Source organism: Propithecus coquereli, unplaced genomic scaffold (assembly GCF_000956105.1).
Source record: "Propithecus coquereli isolate 6110/MARCELLA unplaced genomic scaffold, Pcoq_1.0 Scaffold544, whole genome shotgun sequence".
Taxonomy (NCBI): Eukaryota; Metazoa; Chordata; class Mammalia; order Primates; family Indriidae; genus Propithecus; species Propithecus coquereli.
Genome location: NW_012151330.1, coordinates 955,450 through 976,254, shown reverse-complemented (window position 1 = coordinate 976,254; position 20,805 = coordinate 955,450). Strand labels below are relative to the sequence as shown.

The window sequence follows — 20,805 nt, the reverse complement described above, 5'->3', positions numbered from 1 at the left end:
GCACACCCGCCATGTACACCCGCCGTGCACACCTGCCATGTATACCTGCCACGTATACCCGTCGTGCACACCTGCCATGTACACCCGCCATGCACTCCCGCCCATCAGGCCCTTCTCGCAAACCCGCAGCGCTGGGCAGTGCTGCCTGAGGCCAAAAAAAGCCATAAGCACAAGTGACCGTGCAGGCACCTGCGCATGGTGGCCATCAGGTGACCAGAACAGGCATGTCCTCGTCTGAGATTAGCACCAGAACCAAACTGGAAGTGCGCAACAACCGGGAGAACGCCAGCACTCAAAGCGGCCCAGCTGGCCCGAGACCCGCGGGAGCAACGTGTTCTGCTCCCCACACTCCCGACCGCGGCGAGATGAGGGCCGCCCCGCACCCCGTGCACCGTCCAGCCAGGGGGACGTCAGTGCACGGAGCAGGGGACCCATGAGCAGACCACCACTGTGCCACCACCCCGGGGTCCTCCTCGGTGCCCACCTCCGACCTCCTTGGCAACGGGCGCCTGGCGGCTGTGGCGGAGTGTTCCCAGCAAGACTGAGAGGCGTCGGGAGCCTGGGCCGCCCGGCAGGCATCTCAAGGACCCACTCTGAGCCCAAGGAGGTCCCTCCTCAAGGCTGAGCCACATTCTCCGCATTCCCACGGCAACGCGGCGCCTCCTGGAACCACACCCCACGCTGGCCCTCCGGTGGAGACCCCCACACCCCCGCTGCTACCCTGCAGAGGCTGAGCCACCTCAGACCACGCTGCCCCACACGAGGAGGGACCAACATCCGCACAGGGAAAGGGGACCGCCGGGGCCACGCACAGGGGCCGACCCCAGGCCCCAGGCAGGGCTGGGACGAGACATAGAAATGCTGTGGCCCCCGGGGCAGAGGCGGGTGCGGTCTGGGCCGGCTGCTGGTCAGCATCCCTGGGTGCTGGCACAATGTGGGCAGATAAACAGTCTTGTCACCACATCCAAAGTCATCTAGGCAGCAAGTAGAGCACCACCCACGGGTCCCCTCCTACAGACAGAGGCGTGAGGGGCGCAAGAGTGGAGGGTGGACCTGGGGGACCCTGTCTTATTGTATGTTTTTATGTATCCGTGAGGACACATAAACCATCACCACACACCACGGCCCTTTCGGGTACACAGCCCGTTCTGGGGAACTTGCGCACCCTGGAGGGAGGGACCCGGAGAGCAGGCGCCACATCCGGGACCGTCAGGCCAGGAGCAGCTCTGCAGGGGCGGGGGACCCGGAGCCGTGTGCCGGCCACCTGCCGAAGCCTCCTTACCAGCGGCCGGGCTCCTGCGGGTGGGTTTCCACGTCACGGGGTCTGCCCCCACCTGGCCGCTGTGAGCCTCTCCGGCACCCCCCACACAACCCCACCTGTCATCTCCCTTGGCCACCCCTGCAGCTTCCAAATCGGCTCCCTGTCCCACTCGAAGCAGAACCCCCGGTGGGCCAAATATCTTCTGCTCCTCAGCCACAGAGGCCCTTCAGTGTCACTGCCCAGAAAGTTCTTATCCCAGGGGACCCGCTGCCTCCTCCCCACCTTCTCGACACGGCTCTGAACCTGCACCCCGCCCGCCCCCACCCACCTCTGGCTTCCGCTGTCGGCACCTGACACTGGATCATGCTGACGGGTCGCTGTCACCCGCCTCCCCCAGGACACACCAGGGCTCCCCCTTTCCCCGGCAGCGCCGGCACCGAGAGGCACGGCCAGGGCTGGATGAAGGGGACGTCCCCTGTGCCCTGGCGCTCTCCCTGTGCTGCCCGCCTGCCACAGCCGCACACCCTGCTCCACTCTTCCAGAACTGCTCGCTCCAGACGTTTCCGCGGCCTCACTGGCTGCTGCCTCGGGGCCCTGTTCTCTGGGTGGCCCCAGGACCAGGAGCCCCAGCCCTGCCCAGGGACTGCGGAAAACCCCGGCTCCTCTCGCTGAGCGCTGCCAGACCACCTGCAGCCCTGGGCTTCTCCCTAAATCCAAGACTCACACCCTGACGGTCCCCTCGACCTCCTCACTGGGAGTCAGCAGTGGCTCAGATGCCACACGGATTGCTCCCGCCCCAGTTCCCGCCTGACCCAGGCTACTGCCAGCGCCAGCGGCCAGCCCGAGGGTCCTGACCTGGCAGCATGAGGCCAGCCGGGAGTGCACCTTGGGGGCTGGATCGGGGTCCCCTGCCCAAAGGGGACTGAGCCCAGTGCCCAGAACTGGACGCACGGCTGACTCGGTCCAGGAGCTCCCGGCCGCCACCACCACAGAAACGGGGCACAGAGCCCAGGGCAGCGCGGGGATGGGTGTCAGTGTGGAATTTCACCAGGCCACAGCCCGGGGACACTCCACCTGGAGAATGGCGTCGGGCAAAACTGCCCCGCCTACAGGCGGTCCGACGGCCTCTGGGATGCGGCACGAGCCCCATGTGAGCAGGAACTGGACGCCTCCACCTCAGCCCTGGGCCTAGTGCAGACCAGGGAGGGGCAGGTGGCCAGGGCCAGAGGTGGCTGTGAGCCGAGGCAGACATGCACGGGCACCATCCGGCCGTCCCCGCCTGGCCTGGCCCTCCTGGGGACAGACCGGGGCTCTCCTGGGCTTTTGATTATGCCACCAAATACGCAAGCAAGCACCTCCCCAGAGTAGCACTCGGGTCGGGCAGAACGCACAAACAGGAAGCGTCCGAGGGCAGCGGTCACGGTGAAAACCCCACGCGCGGTCACGATGGCTGCTCACGCTGACTTTAGACTCTTCACGCCCCACAAAGAGTGCCATCGTCACCGTCTCGATGGATGGACGGTTCCACCCCATCACGGGAGACACCCGTTAGAGCAAAACCTCAGTACTCACTGTCTTCTCCTGGACAGGGCATGCCCGGCTGCTCGGGGGTGCTCGGGAAAACTGGACGGGAAGAGAGAGAAGGCGAGAGTCAGCGCCACGCAGCGCCGTCCGACAGCCTCTGCAGGCGGGGCTGACAGGCACACTCGCTCGCGCACACAGCACCCGCAACGCTGCCGCGGGAACCTACCCTTGGGCAACGCTTGTTGGGGCAAAACCTCAGAAACCCGAGGATGTCTACGTACGCCAAGCCCCACGTTGTAGGACTTCAAAATCCACTGGAAAACGCAGGAGAAGAGCAATCAGAGAGAGCCGGACAGCAAAGCCGTCGGAGGAAAACTACGGATTTGCATTAAAAAATAATATAAAAATGAGGAAGAACTGCGATTACTCTGCGCTAGATTCCAAGGTAGAGCTCAAAATTAAATATTTTAACATGTATCTCGAGCTTCCACGATAAATATTAACATAGAAGCTTAGAAAGTACTGAAATTTGGCTAAAACGAACTTTCTTAATCTAGAAAACAAAATGAATTTTTTAAGCACCGGAGCCTTCAATGCAGAGAGGAAACACATGCTGACCACCACAAGCAAAGTGGGCCGGGCTGGGCTTTAAACTGAAAACCACAGTGATATAAAGGGCTACAAAAACTCAGAATTTTAACCAACCAGCCCAGCGTTAGGGAGGATGGCGGATTCAGCAGAAACCGTGGGCGGTTTTGAGCTTGAGCTTTGGTCCCATGTCCTGGGCTCAGGGTCCGTGGCCAGACCCCTGGCAGAGAGCCCAAGCTGCACCAGAAGTGGACACAGACGTGGCTGGCCGGCCACAGCTGCTGGAACCACGCTCTCGGGCCCCCCAGAAACCCTGCAGCACTCAGAAAGTGTCGGAGGGCACAGCCTAAAATGCCCAACCAAAAGACAAAAACAGGGTGCTCACAATATCTCCCACGACTCAATTCGTAACCTGGCTCTGAACGGAGCCGGCCGAGGACAGATGAGAGTCTGGAGACGGGCTGGGGGCCGTGCCCAGTGGGAGGCTGAGGGCCGTCCCCCACCCTGTGGGCCCCGGACCAGCAGCTGGACCCTCGGAGCACCATAAAATGTGGAGCCGGGTGGGCGAGCCCAGCTTCTGAGGCAGGAGTGAGTGGCTCCCAGGGAACGAGGACGGCCAGAGCCCCGCGTCCGAGTCCCGCGGGGGAGAAGACGCCTCCCCCACGCCGGCTTATGAACGCTTTGCCAGCAGGAGCACTTTTCATCTGGGTTAATAAAATGTCAGAGAGAAAAAACAGACCCACGTGGCATCACATTCGACACCCTTCCAGTCCCGCGGTGGTCTGGCAAAGATGCCCACAGCCAGGAGCGCCCCAGAGCCCCCCCGCGGCCCGCCCGCCGTCACTGACCGTGGATGACGAGCCCTTCGTCCCTGCGCTGGCAGGCCAGGCGGAAAGCCTCCTCCAGCTCCATCTGGGAAGACACGGTGCACGGGTCACCTGGCAGGGAAGAGATAGCGCTGAGCGCGAACGGCTGAGGCCAGGACGTCTGCGCGGCGCCACTCGGCACTTGCCAAGGTGACGGGCCAGAGGACGGCCACCCAGACCAGGAGCCGCCCACCACGTCAGAAAGATCAGTGCCTAGAGGGGAAATCAGCCCACTCTCAGCCCCGAGAGCCACTGAAAGAGCAAACCCTACGCAAGACCAAGAACGTCCCCCTCGGCCAGTCCCGGGCTGCAGGGAAAGTCCTTGTCCTCCGCTGCCGGACAGGAACACGGAAATGCGCACAGAGTTCTGCCCACACCGCCACATCCCCCTCCGACAGCTGCTGTCAGTCGCAGGGTGAAGGGGTCTCTCTGGACTGTCTCCCAATCCCCCAGTTTTCTAGGACGTGGGTCTAACTGTGAAGGAAGGGGGAGGAGGAGGGGGAGGGAGGGGGAGGGGTGTCACAGGCCCCAGCTGCACCTGCCCTCCCCACTCCCCCTGAGAAAACAAAGAGCTCATCCTTCCAAACCCCCTACCAGAGAAGCCCAGGATCTGAGCAGGGAAGGTTAGGCCAGGAGGGAGGTGCCCACCCGCGGTGGGGGCAGGGAGACCACCCTTCCGCCCTCTCCCCGGGTTCAAGACCACAGCCACCACGTGGTGGGGAGGCCCCTTCCAAGGGTGTCTCACCATCACCCACCCCCCCCAGCCAGTTTCTATCCCAGCACTCGCAGCCAGGCTCCTTCCCGACGCCCCTGCTGGGACAGGCGGCTCTACCACGGTACAGGCTGCGCGTCGCGGGGCGCGTCGCGGGGCGCGTCGGGGGGCTACCTTCGCTGTCCACCCACTTGAGGGTGAGCGGGTGCTGCAGGTGCAGCCGGCACATGTCCCTCACTTCCTCGCAGAGCTCGTCGAAGGTGGTGGCGGCGTCCACGCTGGTGATGAAGATGTCCCTGGGTGAGGAGGACACGATGGCTGTCACCATGGGGCATGTCTGAATCAGATTACCGATTACTGATTAATCAAATCATTGATTAGATAATGAAACTTTTCTCAAAGGCAGTATGACAGCCCCCCACACACAAAATAGAACCACTGAGCACAGCTTTTTAAAACCACCACCAGGAACTCCTCGTGTGGAGAAGAAAGGTCAACCCCGGTGGGACACCAGGTCGATGCATTGGAAAAGAAAAGTGTCCGCCGGTGGGAGCCCGGCAACGGCACCTGCCCCGCACCAGGTGCCAGTTCTGCACACGCCCGTCAGTTCGAGCCCGCCCTTCCTTAAGGTAAAGGAACCCAGCCGAACCTCCCCCGGCCTTGACGGTGCCAATGGCGGATGCCGTCACGGAAGCGAGACCTCCGAGGGGGGAAAATGCGGGGACGGCGGTGTCTCGGCTCCCTGCGGACACCGCGCCTTCTCCATGCAGCTGGAGCACAATTCCAGACGTGGTGTTTGGAAAACCAATTCTCAGAACATCACAGCCTTTTACCTTTTCATCCAAAAGTGGGACTTGAACCTTGACAGCCGGAGACGGCTCAGGGACCCCCAGTCCCCTCTGGGGCCTGGCCCTACACCGGTGAAGGGGGAAACTGAGGACCCCCAACCAAGAAGCTGGTCCCTCCATGGAGAGAAAGGGCGAACTCAAGGCCCAACGCGTTTTTACAGAAGCTCTGGGCAGGAATCACAGCCTCGCCACACACACTGACGTTTCGGGGAACGTGCAGCTATTTGACACCACGGAGTACAGGGCCCAGGAAAAGAATCCTGAAAGCTTGAACAGCCCAGTGGCAGCAACCCAGGCTCTGCTCCCCATCCAGGCATCTGATTCCATCAGACCAGTTTCAACAAATAAAGTCTTTGTCCTGAGACAGTAAACCCAGAGCCCCCAGAACCTGGCGTCTGCCCACCGGCCCGCCGAGCACCCAGCACAGCAGCCATAAGCCCACTCACTCGCCCCGGCACACCACCCCAGGTGCTGGGGGAGACACCTCCAGCCACCCACCCCTTCCTGCTGGAACTGGCCACACTGCACCTGCCCTTGGACCCCAAGCACACCACAGGGACCCAGCTTGTCTTCACCACAGCGTCACGGCTGATGGGGAAACTGAGGCACAGAGGGTGGCATGGCTACTCAGTGGGAACTCCAGAGACCAAGACCCCAATTCCATCCTCCACCACCCTGGGGTCACACGAAGCTGATGTCTTCACGGCCCGATACACTTGCTGCCTGACCCGCATCCACCAGTCCTGCCACTCCAGAACTGGGTCTGCCTTCCCTTCACCTTTGACCTCTTCCTGCCCCCTGCCCCACCCCCCTGCAGCCCTGCCCCCAAGTGGAAGCTCTTGTTTCCTCCCCAATCTCAGGACCTAGAGGCCAGGTGGGCGGCTCCTATAAGACCCCAGGGCTGTGGCAGTGCTGGGCCACCTCCGCAGCTCCTACCCACCCGACCACCACCCCAAACCCATCCCAGTCCTGCAACGAGCAGCCCCCAAGCCCCTCGGGCAGGGCATCTGGGCTGAGGGTCCTCAGTGGCCTCCACGAGTCAGCACCTGGCTGGACCACCCCTCCTGGACCCCTGCCCCGGGCTCTGCACATGGCAGGTTCTCTGGAACAAAAACCTGAGCCGGGGAGAGGGAGGAGCCAGCACCAGTTTTATCTGTGATCTTAGGAAAGCGGGAGCCTGGACTCAGCCTGGGAGAGCAGGGTCTGCAAACCTGGCTTGCAGCACCTGAGACCCCCTGAAGGCACGGGTGCCTCAGGACCCCTCCCAGATTCTCGGGTGACTGGGGCGGGGGCAAGAACCTCATCTCAAGCCCCCTGAGGGCCCTGGGGGACAGGCAAGGGTGATGGGGTGGCCATGACCCATGGGGGTGACTGGAGGACAACCCATTTTTGAGACTAGTGTTCAGCATGTCCAGTCCTCAGCTGCACGACCACCTCCCTCTGGGCAGCGGTGTCTCATCCCAGGGACAGAACTCCCGGGGCTTTCAACGACCAGGCGCACGTTCTGGCCAGGTGTCACTGCCCTCACGCCTGAGTCTCGGGGAGAGGGCCAGTGCAGGGGAGCCTCAGGAAAAGCCCGTGCCAGGAAGGGGGGTGGGTGCTGGGGGAACCCTCTTCAGGCCCAGGCAGGGAGGAGCAGGGATGGGGGAGGGGAGGAGGAGGATGGGGAGGAAGAGTGGGAGAGGGAAGGGAGGAGTGGGAAGAGGAGGGAAAAGAGAAAAAGTGGGAGGAAAGCGGGGAAGGGGATGGGGGAGGGAAGGAAGAGGAAGGAGCCGGTGGTGGGGAGGAGGGCTGGGTGGTGGGCAGGAGGGATCATGGGGAGGAGGGCTCAGTGGTGGGGAGGAGGGATCATGGGGAGGAGGGCTGGGTCTTATCAGCCCAGGAAACCAGAGTCAACAGGTTGAATTTCACCAGGCTGTAACCAAAGTGCTCCCCAGGGACCAAAGTGAGGGGAGGGGCTGGCTCAGCTCCAGACAGTCCACCACCCTGGGTCCTCGCCCAGCCCTGAGGCCCTCTGGGTGTGGACTTCCTTTCACTAGGGTCACCCCCACTTCCTACATCATCACACTTTGGCCAGGACTTCGATGACACTTCAGCAGTTTGGACCTGCGGACATCAGGGCAGAGGACAGGACTGCCCGACCTCCTTGGGTGTAGATGACTGCCAGTCTGGCAGAAATTACCCCACCAGCACCACACCCTGGGCAGCTCCCAGGTGCGTGCAGGCTGGGGAGGGGTGCTGGAGGGGACTGTCCCAAGGAGCGGACAACTGTCTCCCCAACAAATCCCAGGGCCAAGCAGCCTCTGTGGCCTGAGCAGAAGGCCAGGCTCACTCCAAGGTCAGGACCTGAACCCTCAGTGTCACAGAGCACAACAGACGACCCCCAGGGTACTGCCCAGGAGGGGGCCTGGCCTAGGAAGCCGCCACCTGCCCCTGCCGCCTGTCCCTGCGTCGGGAGCCAAGGACGCGCCAGGTGAGCAGCACCTTCTGAGTGAGCACCCAAGGAATGCCCAGTTCGACCGCTCCCGCCCCCTCCGCGGCGGTGGCGACCGTCTCGGGAGCACCGGTGGGAGCTCAGGCCCCTGGACTCAGAACACCGGCGGGTGGAAGAAGGAACCACCCGCCGTCGCCACCACCCGCAGCTCGTCCAGGGCGCCCCGCCGCCTGGTGCCGCTGCTTCACCCCGCCAGGGCTGCCCCGTGGCCACGGCCGAGGGTCTCGAGCCCCAGACCCACCAGCAGCTCCCAGCCGCCGCCCTGGGAGGTGCCGCCTGTCCCCGTCCACGGCGCGGCGGGTGCGGCGCGGAGGGAGCCAGTTTCCGAAAACTCGCGTCCCCCAGCGAGCCTCGCAGGGACCCCCATCCGCGCAACCGGGCGCGCCCGGCCCCACCGGCTCTTTGGGCTTTTCCTAAGCTGCGACCTCTGGCTGGGTCAATGAGGGAAAGTTTCGAAAACCCCCATTGTTAAAAACCTGCCAGAAGTTTCCAATTCGGTGAAAACGTTCAGTCCTTACAGGTTCGGGGCCTTAACGCCCCTCGTCCTGTCTGCAGTGAAAACGCGAACGACACTGACCCGCGCGGAGCAGCGCGCAGCGGCGCCGCGGGTCCCGGCCCGCAAGTCCCCGCCCGGTAAACCCCAGTCGCCACAGCGGACCCGGGGCGAGGGGACGCGGGGGCCGCCCGCACGCGCCGCGCTCGGAGCAGGGCCCGGCGCCACCCGCGGGTGACGTTCAAGGGCGCCCAGAGCGCCCGCGTCGCCTCTCGGCGCCGGCGGCCGGGACCTCCCGGGACGGCCCCGCGCCCGGCCCTGAGCCCCGCCGCGTCCCAGCGGCCCCCGACGGCCGGCGCGCTCCGGCTGCTCCCTGCGCCAGGCCCGGGCCTGGGCGGCCCGGCCCCGCCGTCGGCGCGCGCTCACCCGCTGTAGTGCGCCTTCAGGCGGACGCGGCCGCCGCTCCCGTCCATGCTGGGGCCCGTCCTGCTGGGCATGGCGCGCCGGGCGCTCGGCCGCTGCGCGGGGCCCCGGCGGGGCAGGGGCGCCAGGTGCGGCCGACGGCGGAACGCGGAAGGGGGCGCGGCGCGGGGCCGCCCGGCCGACTCCGCGGAACTTGGGCGCGGGCGGGGGCGCGCGGGCGCCGGGCGGGGGGCGGTGTCCGAACATGGCCGCCAGCGGCGGGGGGGCGGTTCCGCGCGGGGGCGGTGGCACCTGCGGCCAATGAGGGCGAGGCGGGCGGTCACCTGGGCCAATCCTCGGGGGACCCCGGGCCGCGGCCCAATGGCGCGGCGCGGGCCGGACACCTGCCGGGCGGGGCGCGGCCCACCTGCGGCCAATGGGCGCGCGCGGGCGGGGAGGGCCCGGAGTCGGGCTGGGCCGCGGCCCCGGGAACTTGTTGGAGGCCTGAGTTCCCGGCCCGCGCGCGCCCACTGGGCCCGATTCCCGTCCGCGCCTCCGAGCCGCGGCGACCCGGGCGAGCGCGAGCCCCAGGGCGGCTGGACCAGCGGACGGGGCGGGGGGCGCGGCTGGGTAGCTCCGCCGCCCCGGGGTCCCCGACCGCGGCCGGGCCGCGTGCCCCGCGCCGGCTCCTGTTACAGACGCGGAGACTGAGGCTCCGAGGAGCGAAGTAGCCGTCCGGGGTCGCGGGGCCCGTCCCCTGCCGTGCAGCGAAAGGCTGCACACTCGCCGGCCGCGTCTCTTTACTGAAGTTCACTCCTCCGCCCAGGACAAGGACGCTGCCCGGCCGGGTCGCCATGACCTTCATTTCTGAAGCCACAACCTCTCCGGGCCGGACCGACTCGGTGGCCCGTGATGTGGACAGTCACCTCCCAACACTACCCGGCACCTGCTCAGGTCCCTGCGTCCTGCTCCTCGCCCTTCAGCAGGGGTGGAGTTTTCCCTGAGCGACCGGCGCTGACCTTGCGTCCACTGCAGCCCAGACCTGCTGCCACAGGGCCCAGCCTGGGCACCAGGTGGGCAGCCCAGACTCAGGGTCTGCTGGCCCTCGCCCGCCGCTCCCGCCAGCCTGCGTCCTTCATCTGTGGCTCTCGCCACCTCCCTCCCCATGCCCGGCCCCCCCAGTTGTCCAGGCTCTGACACCTGACCCCGGTCCTGCACTGCCCAGGCCACCCCCTCACCACCCCTCGCCTGGACAGCCATACGGACCTGTCGGTCATCCACTTTCATCCCACAGACACTCCCTGGCGCCTCCTGGTCGGGCACTGGGGCACCGCTGGAGGACTAAATGGATGCGGTCCCCGTGGCCATGGAACCCGCGCTCCCCCAAAGATGGTGGTACACAGAGACACCTGCTCACCATCCTCCCTCCCTCCATCCACCGGCCCATTACTCTGCTCTTCTTTTTTTTAATTTTTATTTATTTATATTTTTAGAGACAGAATCTCACTCTGTTGCCCGGGCTGGAGTGCAGTGGTGTCACCATGGCTCACTGTAGCCTCAGACTCCTGGGCTCAAGCGATCCTCCTGCCTCAGCCTCCTGAGTAGCTGGGTCTACAGTGCACACCACAGCTGCTACTGAGCCTGCTGCCTCCTTCGCGCACTTTCTCCTGCCACTTCCCGTTGAACACCCCCAACCCCACCCCGGGCACCACCCATTCCCACCTTCTAAATGCAATGGCCAATTCTCAGGCCTTTTCTTAACTTGACCTTTGGCAGCAGGTCCCTCTTAGAAAGGCTCGCCCCAGGTTACTGCTGTCCCCAAATCTCCGGCTAGCCTTCCTCTGGAGCCTTGGCTGGGGGTGTCGTCTCTTCTGAGCCCCGATTGCTCCCCCAGACTCTGGACTGAGCTTCACGCACACACGTCCCCCCAGCAAACCTCCCTCAGCAGGCAGATCAGAGCTGCCAGGTGGGAGCCTCTGTCCCGGCAGCTGGTTCCGGGGTCACCACCAGCCCCATCCAGGAGAGGGAAGGCTGGAGGGGAACCCTGAGCGGAGTTTATAGGGTGGGGCCCAAGTTGTCTCTGGGGGTTGGGAGGAGAGATCCTATCCCAGGAGGGCAGCCTTGGTGGGGTCCACCCCCAGTCCGGACCTCGTTCAGCCCTGGGGCCAGCGAGGGAGGAATGCAGTTCCCACAGCCTCAGCAGAGGGCTGAGGGCACAAGGGTCACCCGCCCATGGAGCCCTGAGAACCTTCCCCAGCCCTGGCGCTTTTCCCCTCCCCACCCCCCTGGGCCTCCCCTCCGGGCCTCACCCAGGCATCTTCCTCAACAAGATCTGCAAGACAAAGGCCTGGCCCTCCCAGGCCTGGGACCCACCTCCAGGAAGACGGGGCTGGTCACTGGTGCAGGTCCCCAGGCCCCCAGCCCTGAGCCCTCAAGGCCACAGCGGGCAGAGGGTGCTGTCCAGGGGGACAGGCAGCCAGCCGGACTGGCGTCCTCGCTGTATCACCTGGTGGCAGACGCAGGGTGTTGGTTCTGAAATTCGCTGACCACTCCCCTCCGAATCTCCCCTGGGGGTGGCCCTTGGTAGAATGAGTGAATGAATGAATGAATGGGGGGGGTCCCGCGGGGGGGCGTGCTGGGGCCAGGCCAGCCTCCTGGGACCCAGGCTCTGTTCCGCAGGGAGCTCTGTCCCCCGCAGGGAGGCAGGGTTGCTCTTTCCCCACCTCCCGCGCCACCCAGCCACGCCGAGCAGGTGTAGTCGCTGAGGAGTCCTAGTGTTGGAGTAATGGCGGGTTTCAAGGACTCGCCCCGGGCTCCCGGCGGCAGGGCTGGAGGTGACCCTTGGAAGGGGCGGGGCTGGCACTGAGAAGGCCCTGGGGCAGCTAAGGGCGAGTCCTTTCCACCTCTCCGCAGCTTCTGTTGTTCCCAAATTTTTCGTAAAGACCTCATATGCTTCCATAATCGTAAATGCCTATTATTTCCAAAATGAAAAATTTTTAACTGGCTGTAAAAGTGACGCAGGCTTATCATAAAACCTGAGCAACCCAGAAAGGTGAAGCCTCTTCCCAAAAACTCGCGGGCAGGGAGAACTCGGATGCTGGAGCCCACGGTCTTCCCGTCCCTCTCCCCTTGCCCGGGACCCACAGGCAGAGGTGCAGGGTGGCCCCCTGGCCACACTTCCTGTTACGCGTGGGCGGGGTGTGGGGGTGGCCAGTGGCCTGCAGAGGGCAGAGAAGACGCCCAGGGCCCCTCCCCTAACCCCCAGGCCAGGGCTCTGCGCAGTCGCGCTGGGGTTACCCTCTGGTTTTCTTCGGTAGAAGTCCCTTGGTGATACTTTCAAATGACTTTGAGATCCTTTAGATGAGAGGGAGCTCATGCGCAGTGTGACTCAGGAGACAGCTGTAGCGGTTGACTGTCCCCCGTGGGGTCCCCATTGCCCACCGCCGGGAAGACGCCTTCCCCGTGGAAGCTCCCGGGGGCTGAGCAGGCGTTTCGCACGCAGAGCCTGTGGGGCTGGGGCCTGGGTCTTCCTGCCAGATGTGAGGCTGGCCTGGGTGAGCCGGTGAGGACCCCGTGCCCCTGCCGCAGGAAGGGCCCGACGCTTGCTGACAGGTGCTGGGCACAGCAGCGTGGGAGGGGCTGCGGCAGATGTTTCCTTTCCGTGTCAGAGGTCGCGGGATTTGCAGACTCCGGCCCAAGTGACAGCGTCCGCCACACCCGCTCATCCATTCAGCGGGTGTTGATCGAGGGCGTCCTGGTTGCTGGAGTTGTGCTGGGGACGTGGTGGGGAGCCAGGCGGACGTGGCTGTCCCCTCACGGAAGCCGCATGCTGGTGGGGAGAGGCCCCTGTCACTGGGTCACGTGGGCGCGCGGGATGAGAGAGCAGGGCTGGCCGTGGGGGCGGCCTGTGCCAAGCTCGTGCAGCCCAGGGCGCAGGGGTCAGACCCTGAACTGCAGGGGGAGCCAGTGAGACAGGTAGGGGGGCCTTCCGCAGGGTCCCCCGGGGAGAGTGAGAGGTAAGCCCAGGCCTGGGCGTGTGTGTGTGTGTGTGTGTGTATATGTGTGTGTATACATGTGTCTGTGTGTCTATAGATGTGTCTGTGTGTATACATGTGTCTGTGTATATACACGTGTCTGTGTGTGTCTGTGTCTATACATGTGTCTCCATGTGTTGGTGTGTGTATACATGTGTCTGTGTGTCTATAGATGTGTCTGGGTGTGTATACATGTGTCTGTGTATATACACGTGTCTCCATGTGTTGGGGTGTGTGTCTACATGTGTCTGTGTGCATAGATGTGTCTGTGTGTATACACGTGTCTCGTGTCTCCATGTGTTGGGGTGTGTGTCTACATGTGTCTGTGTGCATAGATGTGTCTGTGTGTATACACGTGTCTCCATGTGTTGGTGTGTGTGTATGCATGTGTCTGTGTCTACATGTGTCTGTGTGTATAGATATGTCTGTGTATTGTGTGTGTCTCCGTGTTAGTGTATGTGTGTATACATGTGTCTGTATGTATACATGTGTCTGGGTGTGTATACATGTGTCTGTGTCTATAGATGTGTCTGTGTGTGTATAGATGTGTCTGTGTGTATACATGTGTTTGTATGTACACATGTGTCTGCGTGTGCCAGTGTGCATGTGTCTGTCTGTGCCTATTTACCTCTGGACCCGACACTCACCCTCACCGCCTGCGACCACAGGCACGGTTCCTTCCAGCCAGCTGTCCTTGGCACTGCTGACGTCTGGGCAAGTGGCTCCCCGGTTCCCCGGCGCCCCCCCCACTGGCTGCTCCTTTCCAGCTTCCCCAGGAGAGGGCGCAGGAGGGTCGCTGCAGAGGAAGCTCCCCCTTCCCGCTGGGCTGCGTGGGGTCCATGGTGCAGGCGGGACAAGGGGGTGCTCTGCCCAGCCACCACCCAGAAAGCGGGGTCCCTCTGTCCCCGCAACCTCAGCCTGGCCCTGAACACAGGTGCACTGCCTGCCGCCAGCTCTGGCCCTGCTTCCCAGCAACGTCCCCTGCCGGGCGCAGGCCCCTTCAACGCGGGCACAGCCCCAGGGGACGCTAGCGTCCTGCCCCCTGCAGTTGCTCTTACCTCAGCCCAATAAGCCTGTGCGTTAACTGGTCCCGTCACCAACAGGGTGCGTGTGGAGCCCCCCGTGTACCTGTGTGTGTGTGTGTGTGTGTGTGTGTGTGTGGAGCCCACGTGCACCCATGTGTGTGTACATGTGTGCACACACACGTGTGTACTGGAGGAGGTGCTGGGGGAGGCCACGTGCTGTGGAGGCGGGAGTGAGGAGGGTGGGCTGCTGTGTCCGGGCCTGGGGTGGGCGGGGGGGTGGGGAGCAGCACCCAGGCCCGGCGGGGAAGGGCTGGAGGCTGGGGGCTGGGCGTGTCACACACACCTGCTGAGTCGCACAAGGAGGCCCAGGCCACCCCCAGGGCCCACACCCTGCCCTGTGCACAGTGGTCCCTCCCCTTGGAGGACCCCTCTGCCAGGCGTCACCCCGGGACCCTCCCTGGGATGTGGGAGGCAGGGGCGGGGCCCCAGGGCCCATGGTGGGGACAGGCTGCGCGTTCCTCTGGGCGGGACGTGCGCGGAGGGCAGCCCCTCTCCTGGGGCCTGAGACGAGCCCCGGCCTGCGGTGATGGTGGCCACTCGGGGGTGTGCGCCCACTTCCCTCCGCTGCCAGGTTATATTTAAGGCCCAGCGCAGGCTGGTGTGTCTGAGGGGGCGGCACCAGAGCCACGGTTGCCATGGCAACGCGGTGACTGCTCGTGGGGCTGCTACGAGCGCTATTTTCACCGTGTGAAAACAGACAGAATCGTGGTTAACTCAGACATTTACAGGGGACATTTACAGGGGGTGCCGAGTGTCTGCCGGGAAAGGTTCCTGACTGTCCAAGTCCCGTCCTCCGGTGGCCCCTGCACTCCCTGGGTGGGGCCTGCCACCTGCCAAGCCACCCCCTGTCCCCTTCTCCTTTCACTCAGAGACCGAGCTCCGGGCCCTGGGCCTGGGTTGTCCACAAACTGCTCTCTGGTCCGGCTTGGGCTCCCAGAGAAGTAGCGGCCAGGGATGTCCTTGGGTCCCCCGGCCTGGCCAGGGCGTGGCGGGAAGAGCTGCCTCTGGGACCATCCCCGGGAAAGCAAGTTGAGGAAGGCAGGGGGGTCTCGCCGAAGCCACGTCCCCTGGCCTAACAGCTCTGCTTCTGGGACCCGTCGCGAGGAAAGAACTGGAAACACAAACAGCTCTACGTACTGCGTTAGTTCCATGTCCAAGGGGGGAGGTGACCATGCCAGCAGCAGAGGGGCGTCTGCCACGGGTCCTGTTTGACTGGTGGCTCAGTGGCCTTTGAGATTGAAGGTTGCATGTTTCACACACGCATGCATGCACACGCACCCTGGCACTCACACGGGCAGGGCAGGAGCAGCTCTGTGGGGACAGAAGGAGGCACACACCCTGCCAGGAGGCGCTGGCCCCAGCAAGCAGCAGATGGACACACAGGGCCCGGCCCAGCAGGGAGGCTGTAGCCCGAAGGCCTTGCAGCCTACTGTGTCCAGACGTCTTTCTCTCTCTGGGAAACGTCCCACTTCCCCTTGCAGGGAGCAGATCCCCAGGACCTCGTCACCGAGGGTCAGGAGCCTCCTGTGGGTGGGGGCCAGGCTGCCTCCCGAGAGGGGCTGCATAGCCCAGCTGACCCGATCGACCCCCCAAACTGCTCTCAGGACAGGTCTGGGTTAGTTTCCACGACACCCACCTGGGTAGCGTGTGGCCCCCCGCCCCCGCATGGTATGGCAACCTTCACGGGGTCCAAGGCTGGCACCCAGGGCTTGCACCTCAGTGCACCTGTCCACCTCCTGCCACTTCAGGACAGCCCCGAGAGCCAGGATGCCAAGGTGACCTGGAGGGACCAGTGAAGCCACCCAGCTCTGCCTGACCCGGCACCACCCTGGGTGTGGAGTCCTCGGTGCCCTGGGATGGGGGGACCCGGGGCCATCCCAGGCTGAGGCAGCCCATGGCCACCCCGACACCCACCAGGTTGGCTGCAGAGCGTTGCCCATCCAGGGAGGGACCACCAGACTCTCTGAAGGGGGGACACAGGCAGGGGTGAGACCCTTCAAGCTCCCCAGTTAGGAGGCAGCAGGGAGGAAAATACCCCAAGCCCACCTGCACCCATCATTCAGGTAGGCGTTCGGGTTCCGTTCAGCCTGCATCCCTCTTACCGTCCCCCAAAGACGGCATCTGGGTGCGGAGGGCAGGGCTCGTGGGAAAGTTCCGGAGACCTGCCCTGCTGTGCCTGCTGTGGACAGGCCGGCCTGGGGCTGCCAGGGGACGACAGGTGGCCCCAGCCTGGGCACCTGTCTGCACCGCAGCTGACCCTGGGGCTGAGGAGCTTCTAAAACTGAAGGGCCGGGGACTTGGTGAGTTACCCGCCTCAGCCTCATGGATGCCGGCAGAAGACACAAGACTCCCGGGTCGGAGATGAAAGATCTTATTGCTCACAGCACAGCAGGTGGTCTGCGCCAGGCCCCCGTCTCCAGATCTGGCAGAAGCCACACGGATGTGCCCACCGTGTGCACAGCTCGTTACGTGACAGGAGACCTGCTCTGAGCTTAGGGGGCTCAAATATTTTACCATGGATGGAAAACAAACCCACCAATTGCCCTGGAGGGAGATAATTCCAAGCCGTTCACGCTACAAACATCCTCGGAGAGAAAGAGCCCGGAGCCAAAAGCAGCGATCCTTGCCGTGAGCTGTGCAGAAACACCAGAGACCCACGGAGCCCTCCCAGCAGGAGGTCGTGGACTCTCTTTCCCGACCTGGGGGCCCACGACCCACCCCCGGCAGGGTTTCTGGCTGCCTTCCACGTCTGGTCGTCCACTTGCCTGTCCCCAGAGCCCTCCTAGGCCTGTCCCTCAGCCTCAGTGCACCCAGGACCGGCACCCTTAGGCTCAGGATGGCCACGCAACCCACCCTGCTGGCCACACTGCTGCACCTGCCGATTGAGTCTAGAAGGAGCAGGAGGTGCTGCCCTGGACGTCCCTCCCCCTGCCTGGCACGTGCCGAGTGCCGTCTGGCAAACCAGCTCTCCGGACACCAAAGCCCCAACTATGGTGTTTGCAGAAGCCCATGAGTGGGGTCACCGGGTGGCATGAGCTGGCGGGAGTCCTCTCCTGCCACCCCGTGGCTGCATCCTCCTCCCTGCAGTCCCCGGGCCGGGCAGAGGTGGATTGTGCACATTCCTCAGGGTGAATGCTTCTCCTCGGGGAAGGAGCCTCAGTGACAGCACACGGAGGCGCACACCCTGAGCGAGTCCCCGGAAGAGCCCCGGGTGTGTCAAATGGGAGCTGACAGAGGCCGGGGAGCCTTCAAGGCTCAGTCCGGACGGCGAGGCTATTGTCTGGCTGCAAATCCTATTGCCAGTGTCGGAACCTAAATACTAAAGGTGCTGCTCTCTGACCAGGCAGATGGCTGCCTTGGGCCAACTGATAGTAAAGGACACTTGCTGGGTGGCACCAGGTGCCGGGCATGGCCCCAGGTCGTATCTGTGGATGCTCACAGCCAGTGAGGAAGGTGCCACAGAGGATGGCGCTGGGGCCTGGGGAGGGTAAGTAACTGCCCAAGCGCCCACGGACAGCAAGTGGAGAGCTGAGACTCCGCCCGGCTGGCCCCAGAGCCACACTCTGGGCGCTGGCACGTAGCAGTCGTGCACCGAGAGCGTGTTCGTTTCCCCGATGTTACTTTCGTCATGCCGGGAAGCCCTGACGTCCTGGCTGTGGACGCTCTGGGTGCCCTCGGCTTGCTCCAGTTCCGGAGCAGCTGTGGTGGAAGCCCCCGGAACACGGGCAGTGCCTCACTGCCCCGTCCCTCGCCTCGGTGGCTGCTCTGCCGAGAACTGTCCCCGACTCCCCGCAGGTGGCTCAGCTGCGTAGCACGGACTTCATCGCGTTCCCCCTTCCTGCCTCGACCCCCAGGTGCTGGGGTCACCTCCCAAATTAACCGCTCGCACCCGACGTCCTTCCGTCAGGCTGAGACGGTTGGCCTTGGACGTGGCCTCACAAAGCAGGCTCTCAGGATGGGCGTGGAGTCGGGTGGCTCGCTGTGACGATGACAAGGTCCTGCTGGCAGAGCCTGCAGGAGACAACCGGCCTGCAGAGCCCGGCCGAGGCCGAGCAGGGTGCCTGGGGAAAGCAGAAAGTTCTCCAGGACATTTGGAGAGACCCTCATCTCCTGCAGCCCCCCGAGAAGACTGAACGTGCAGCCGTGAGGTCTCCTGCGCAAGGTTGGGGCCTGTGGGGAACTCGTGCATGGGACCTGGACCCAGTTTGGGGTCATCCGGAGTGAATTCACCATCCCGTGCTCCATGTACACCCCACTCGCTGGAGGAGCAGAGAGGAGGCGTCCCCTGTCTAGCGTCCCTGAAACGCCTGTCTGAGGGACACACCTGCGAGACGCGCTTGCTGTGTTAGTCTCCTGTGGGTGCTGCGATGGGCGACCATGGAGCGGGCGATTCAAGACAGCAGAAATTCGCTGCCTCCCATCTCTGGGCTCCAGAAGTCCAAAATCAAGGTGCTGGCAGGTTGGTTCCTTCTCTCTGATGGCGGTTTCTTGGCGACCCTGCGTGCTGCATGGCTGACTGAAGAATTGCTGCGATCTGCCCCGCGAGTCCACACGTGTCCTTCCCTGTGTGCCCCGCCTTCTACAGTAGGTGGTCCTAGGGCCCACCCAGATCTTGCATGACTTCATCTTAACTTACATCTTCCAAGACCCTCTTTCCAAATAAGGCCACAGTCACGGGTACCGGGGTTGGGACCTGGATCTCTCTCTGGGGGACGCTGGTCCCCTTCGACACCTGCTCCTGCTCTCTTTGCACCCGGGACCCACCGCTGGGCCACGTCTCAGCACGGCTGGGCAGGGATGCAGGTGTCTGTGTCAGGGACACTCACTGCTGCCACTGTCCCCGGCCGACACGGACTGGAAGGAGTGGGGGCTGTGTGCGGTCTGGAGGGTGTCGGATGGGGGCACGTGCTGGGTGAGGGAGGGGTACTGAGCTGGGAGCACTCCCCTGTGTCTGAGGATCTGACACCTGCAGGTGGAACCAGTCCCAGTTCACTTGGGACAGAACGGTGGCCACAGACGCGAGGTCGCCACACTAGATGCTTTGGGAAGAGTATGAGGAAGGAGTCTGCTGTGGACCGAATGCCTGTGTCCCCCGGAATTCACAGGCTGGACTCAAATCCCCGGTGTGCTGGAGCTGGAGGTGGGGCCATAGGTCGTGAGGGTGGAGCCCCAGGGCGGGCTCACAACCCGGTGAGAAGAGGCCGAGAAGCCCGCGTCTTTCTGCCACTCGCGGTGCAGCGAGAAGTCAGCCGTCTGCGCCCAGCAAGGGCTCGCGCCAGAACCCGCCGTGCTGCACCCTGGTCTTGGGCTTGCAGCCTCCGCAACCTGGGCAGTAAGCGTGAGATGCCCGGTCTGCGGTGCCGCGTCCTGGCAGCCCCAACGGCCTGACAGGTCCGAGGCTCGGGACTGGGCCCACTGGAGTGAGACCGCGGGAACCACCTCCCGCTGGGCCCCAGGAGGGTCCGGAAGACAAGCCCGCCCCGGAGCAACGCGAGAGGTGCCAGTCGAGGGCCCCAGCGTCACTCAGGCCTGGCCGAGCCGTGCACCAGCGTTCACAGTGGGGGGAAATGCCACCGAGGTCCGGAAGTGGAGTGGCGTGGCTGCGCTAACCCTCAGAGGCGAGGCAGGTGCAGCTACGCAACGGGGCATGTCCACGGGGAAACCAGGTGCCTTGAACCACGGGGACCTGTGACTCGTGGCCTGCCGTGTCCCTGCAGTGGATGAGCCGGCAGCCACCTCGGGCTGCTTGACTTGCGTAACCAGAAACCCCCACGTGCCAGGAAGACGAGGCTGACGGCAAAGGCAGTGGGGAACCGAGACTCTCGGTCCCCGATCGGAGCCTGTCCTCAGACCCAGAGCCCTCTTGGTGTGGGAGGCTCGGTCCCTCGGGAAGGACCTGCACTGCCGCACACACACGTGACGAGGACACCCCCGAGCCTCTTCCTGCTGCCATCGTCAGAGTCACCGTGCCCTGGAGAAAGGACACCCACAGTCAGGAGGACTTTCGGATACAGGGTCTGAGTGGACACCACCGCCAAGGGACCCTGAATGCCATCGTAGCCCCAGGCGTGCTGGTGGCTCACAGAGACCACGTGATAAAAGCAGTCCTGGCCACGTACGTGCACCTCGCAGTCGGCCAGTGGGTTTGCGGACCCGGCCTGGGCTGTGTCCTGGTCCCCAGGTCCCTTCCTGAACCCGTGGAGTAAGAGCTGCCACGGCAGAAAAGGCCGAGCCAACGTCTCCGAAACTGCCCTTGTCCCCTGCCTCGTCCGCTTGGTCCTTGTCGGGAGTGAGGCTCAGTGTGGGGCGCTCGCGCTGGCGGACCAGCGGGCACGGGCAGGGGTGGCTGCCCTGGTGGGGCGACCTGACTAGCTAGAGAGGGCCTTGCGGGGGCAGGGAAAACACCCGGAGCACGGTGTTCACCTCCGGGGCTCCCAGGTCCGGGGGCCGCAGAGGGGGCCGCTGCAGCCTGCCAGGCAAGGCGACGGAGACACAGCC

At 64.1% G+C, this 20,805-nt stretch overlaps 1 protein-coding gene across 1 annotated transcript in view; it reads right to left on the bottom strand.

Moving 5' to 3' along the window:
* PRKCZ (protein kinase C, zeta) overlaps nt 1-9,364 on the bottom strand; it is a 118,793-nt gene extending 109,429 nt beyond the window's left edge. Inside the window, exons 1-4 of the mRNA XM_012657518.1 lie at nt 9,213-9,364; nt 5,126-5,247; nt 4,222-4,311; nt 2,834-2,884 (exon numbers count right to left, since the gene is read on the bottom strand). Coding sequence (XP_012512972.1) covers nt 2,834-2,884; nt 4,222-4,311; nt 5,126-5,247; nt 9,213-9,283 — 334 coding nt within the window. The 5' untranslated portion in view covers nt 9,284-9,364. The remainder of the gene's footprint in view (nt 1-2,833; nt 2,885-4,221; nt 4,312-5,125; nt 5,248-9,212) is intronic.
* Between the last annotated feature and the right edge of the window lie 11,441 nt (nt 9,365-20,805).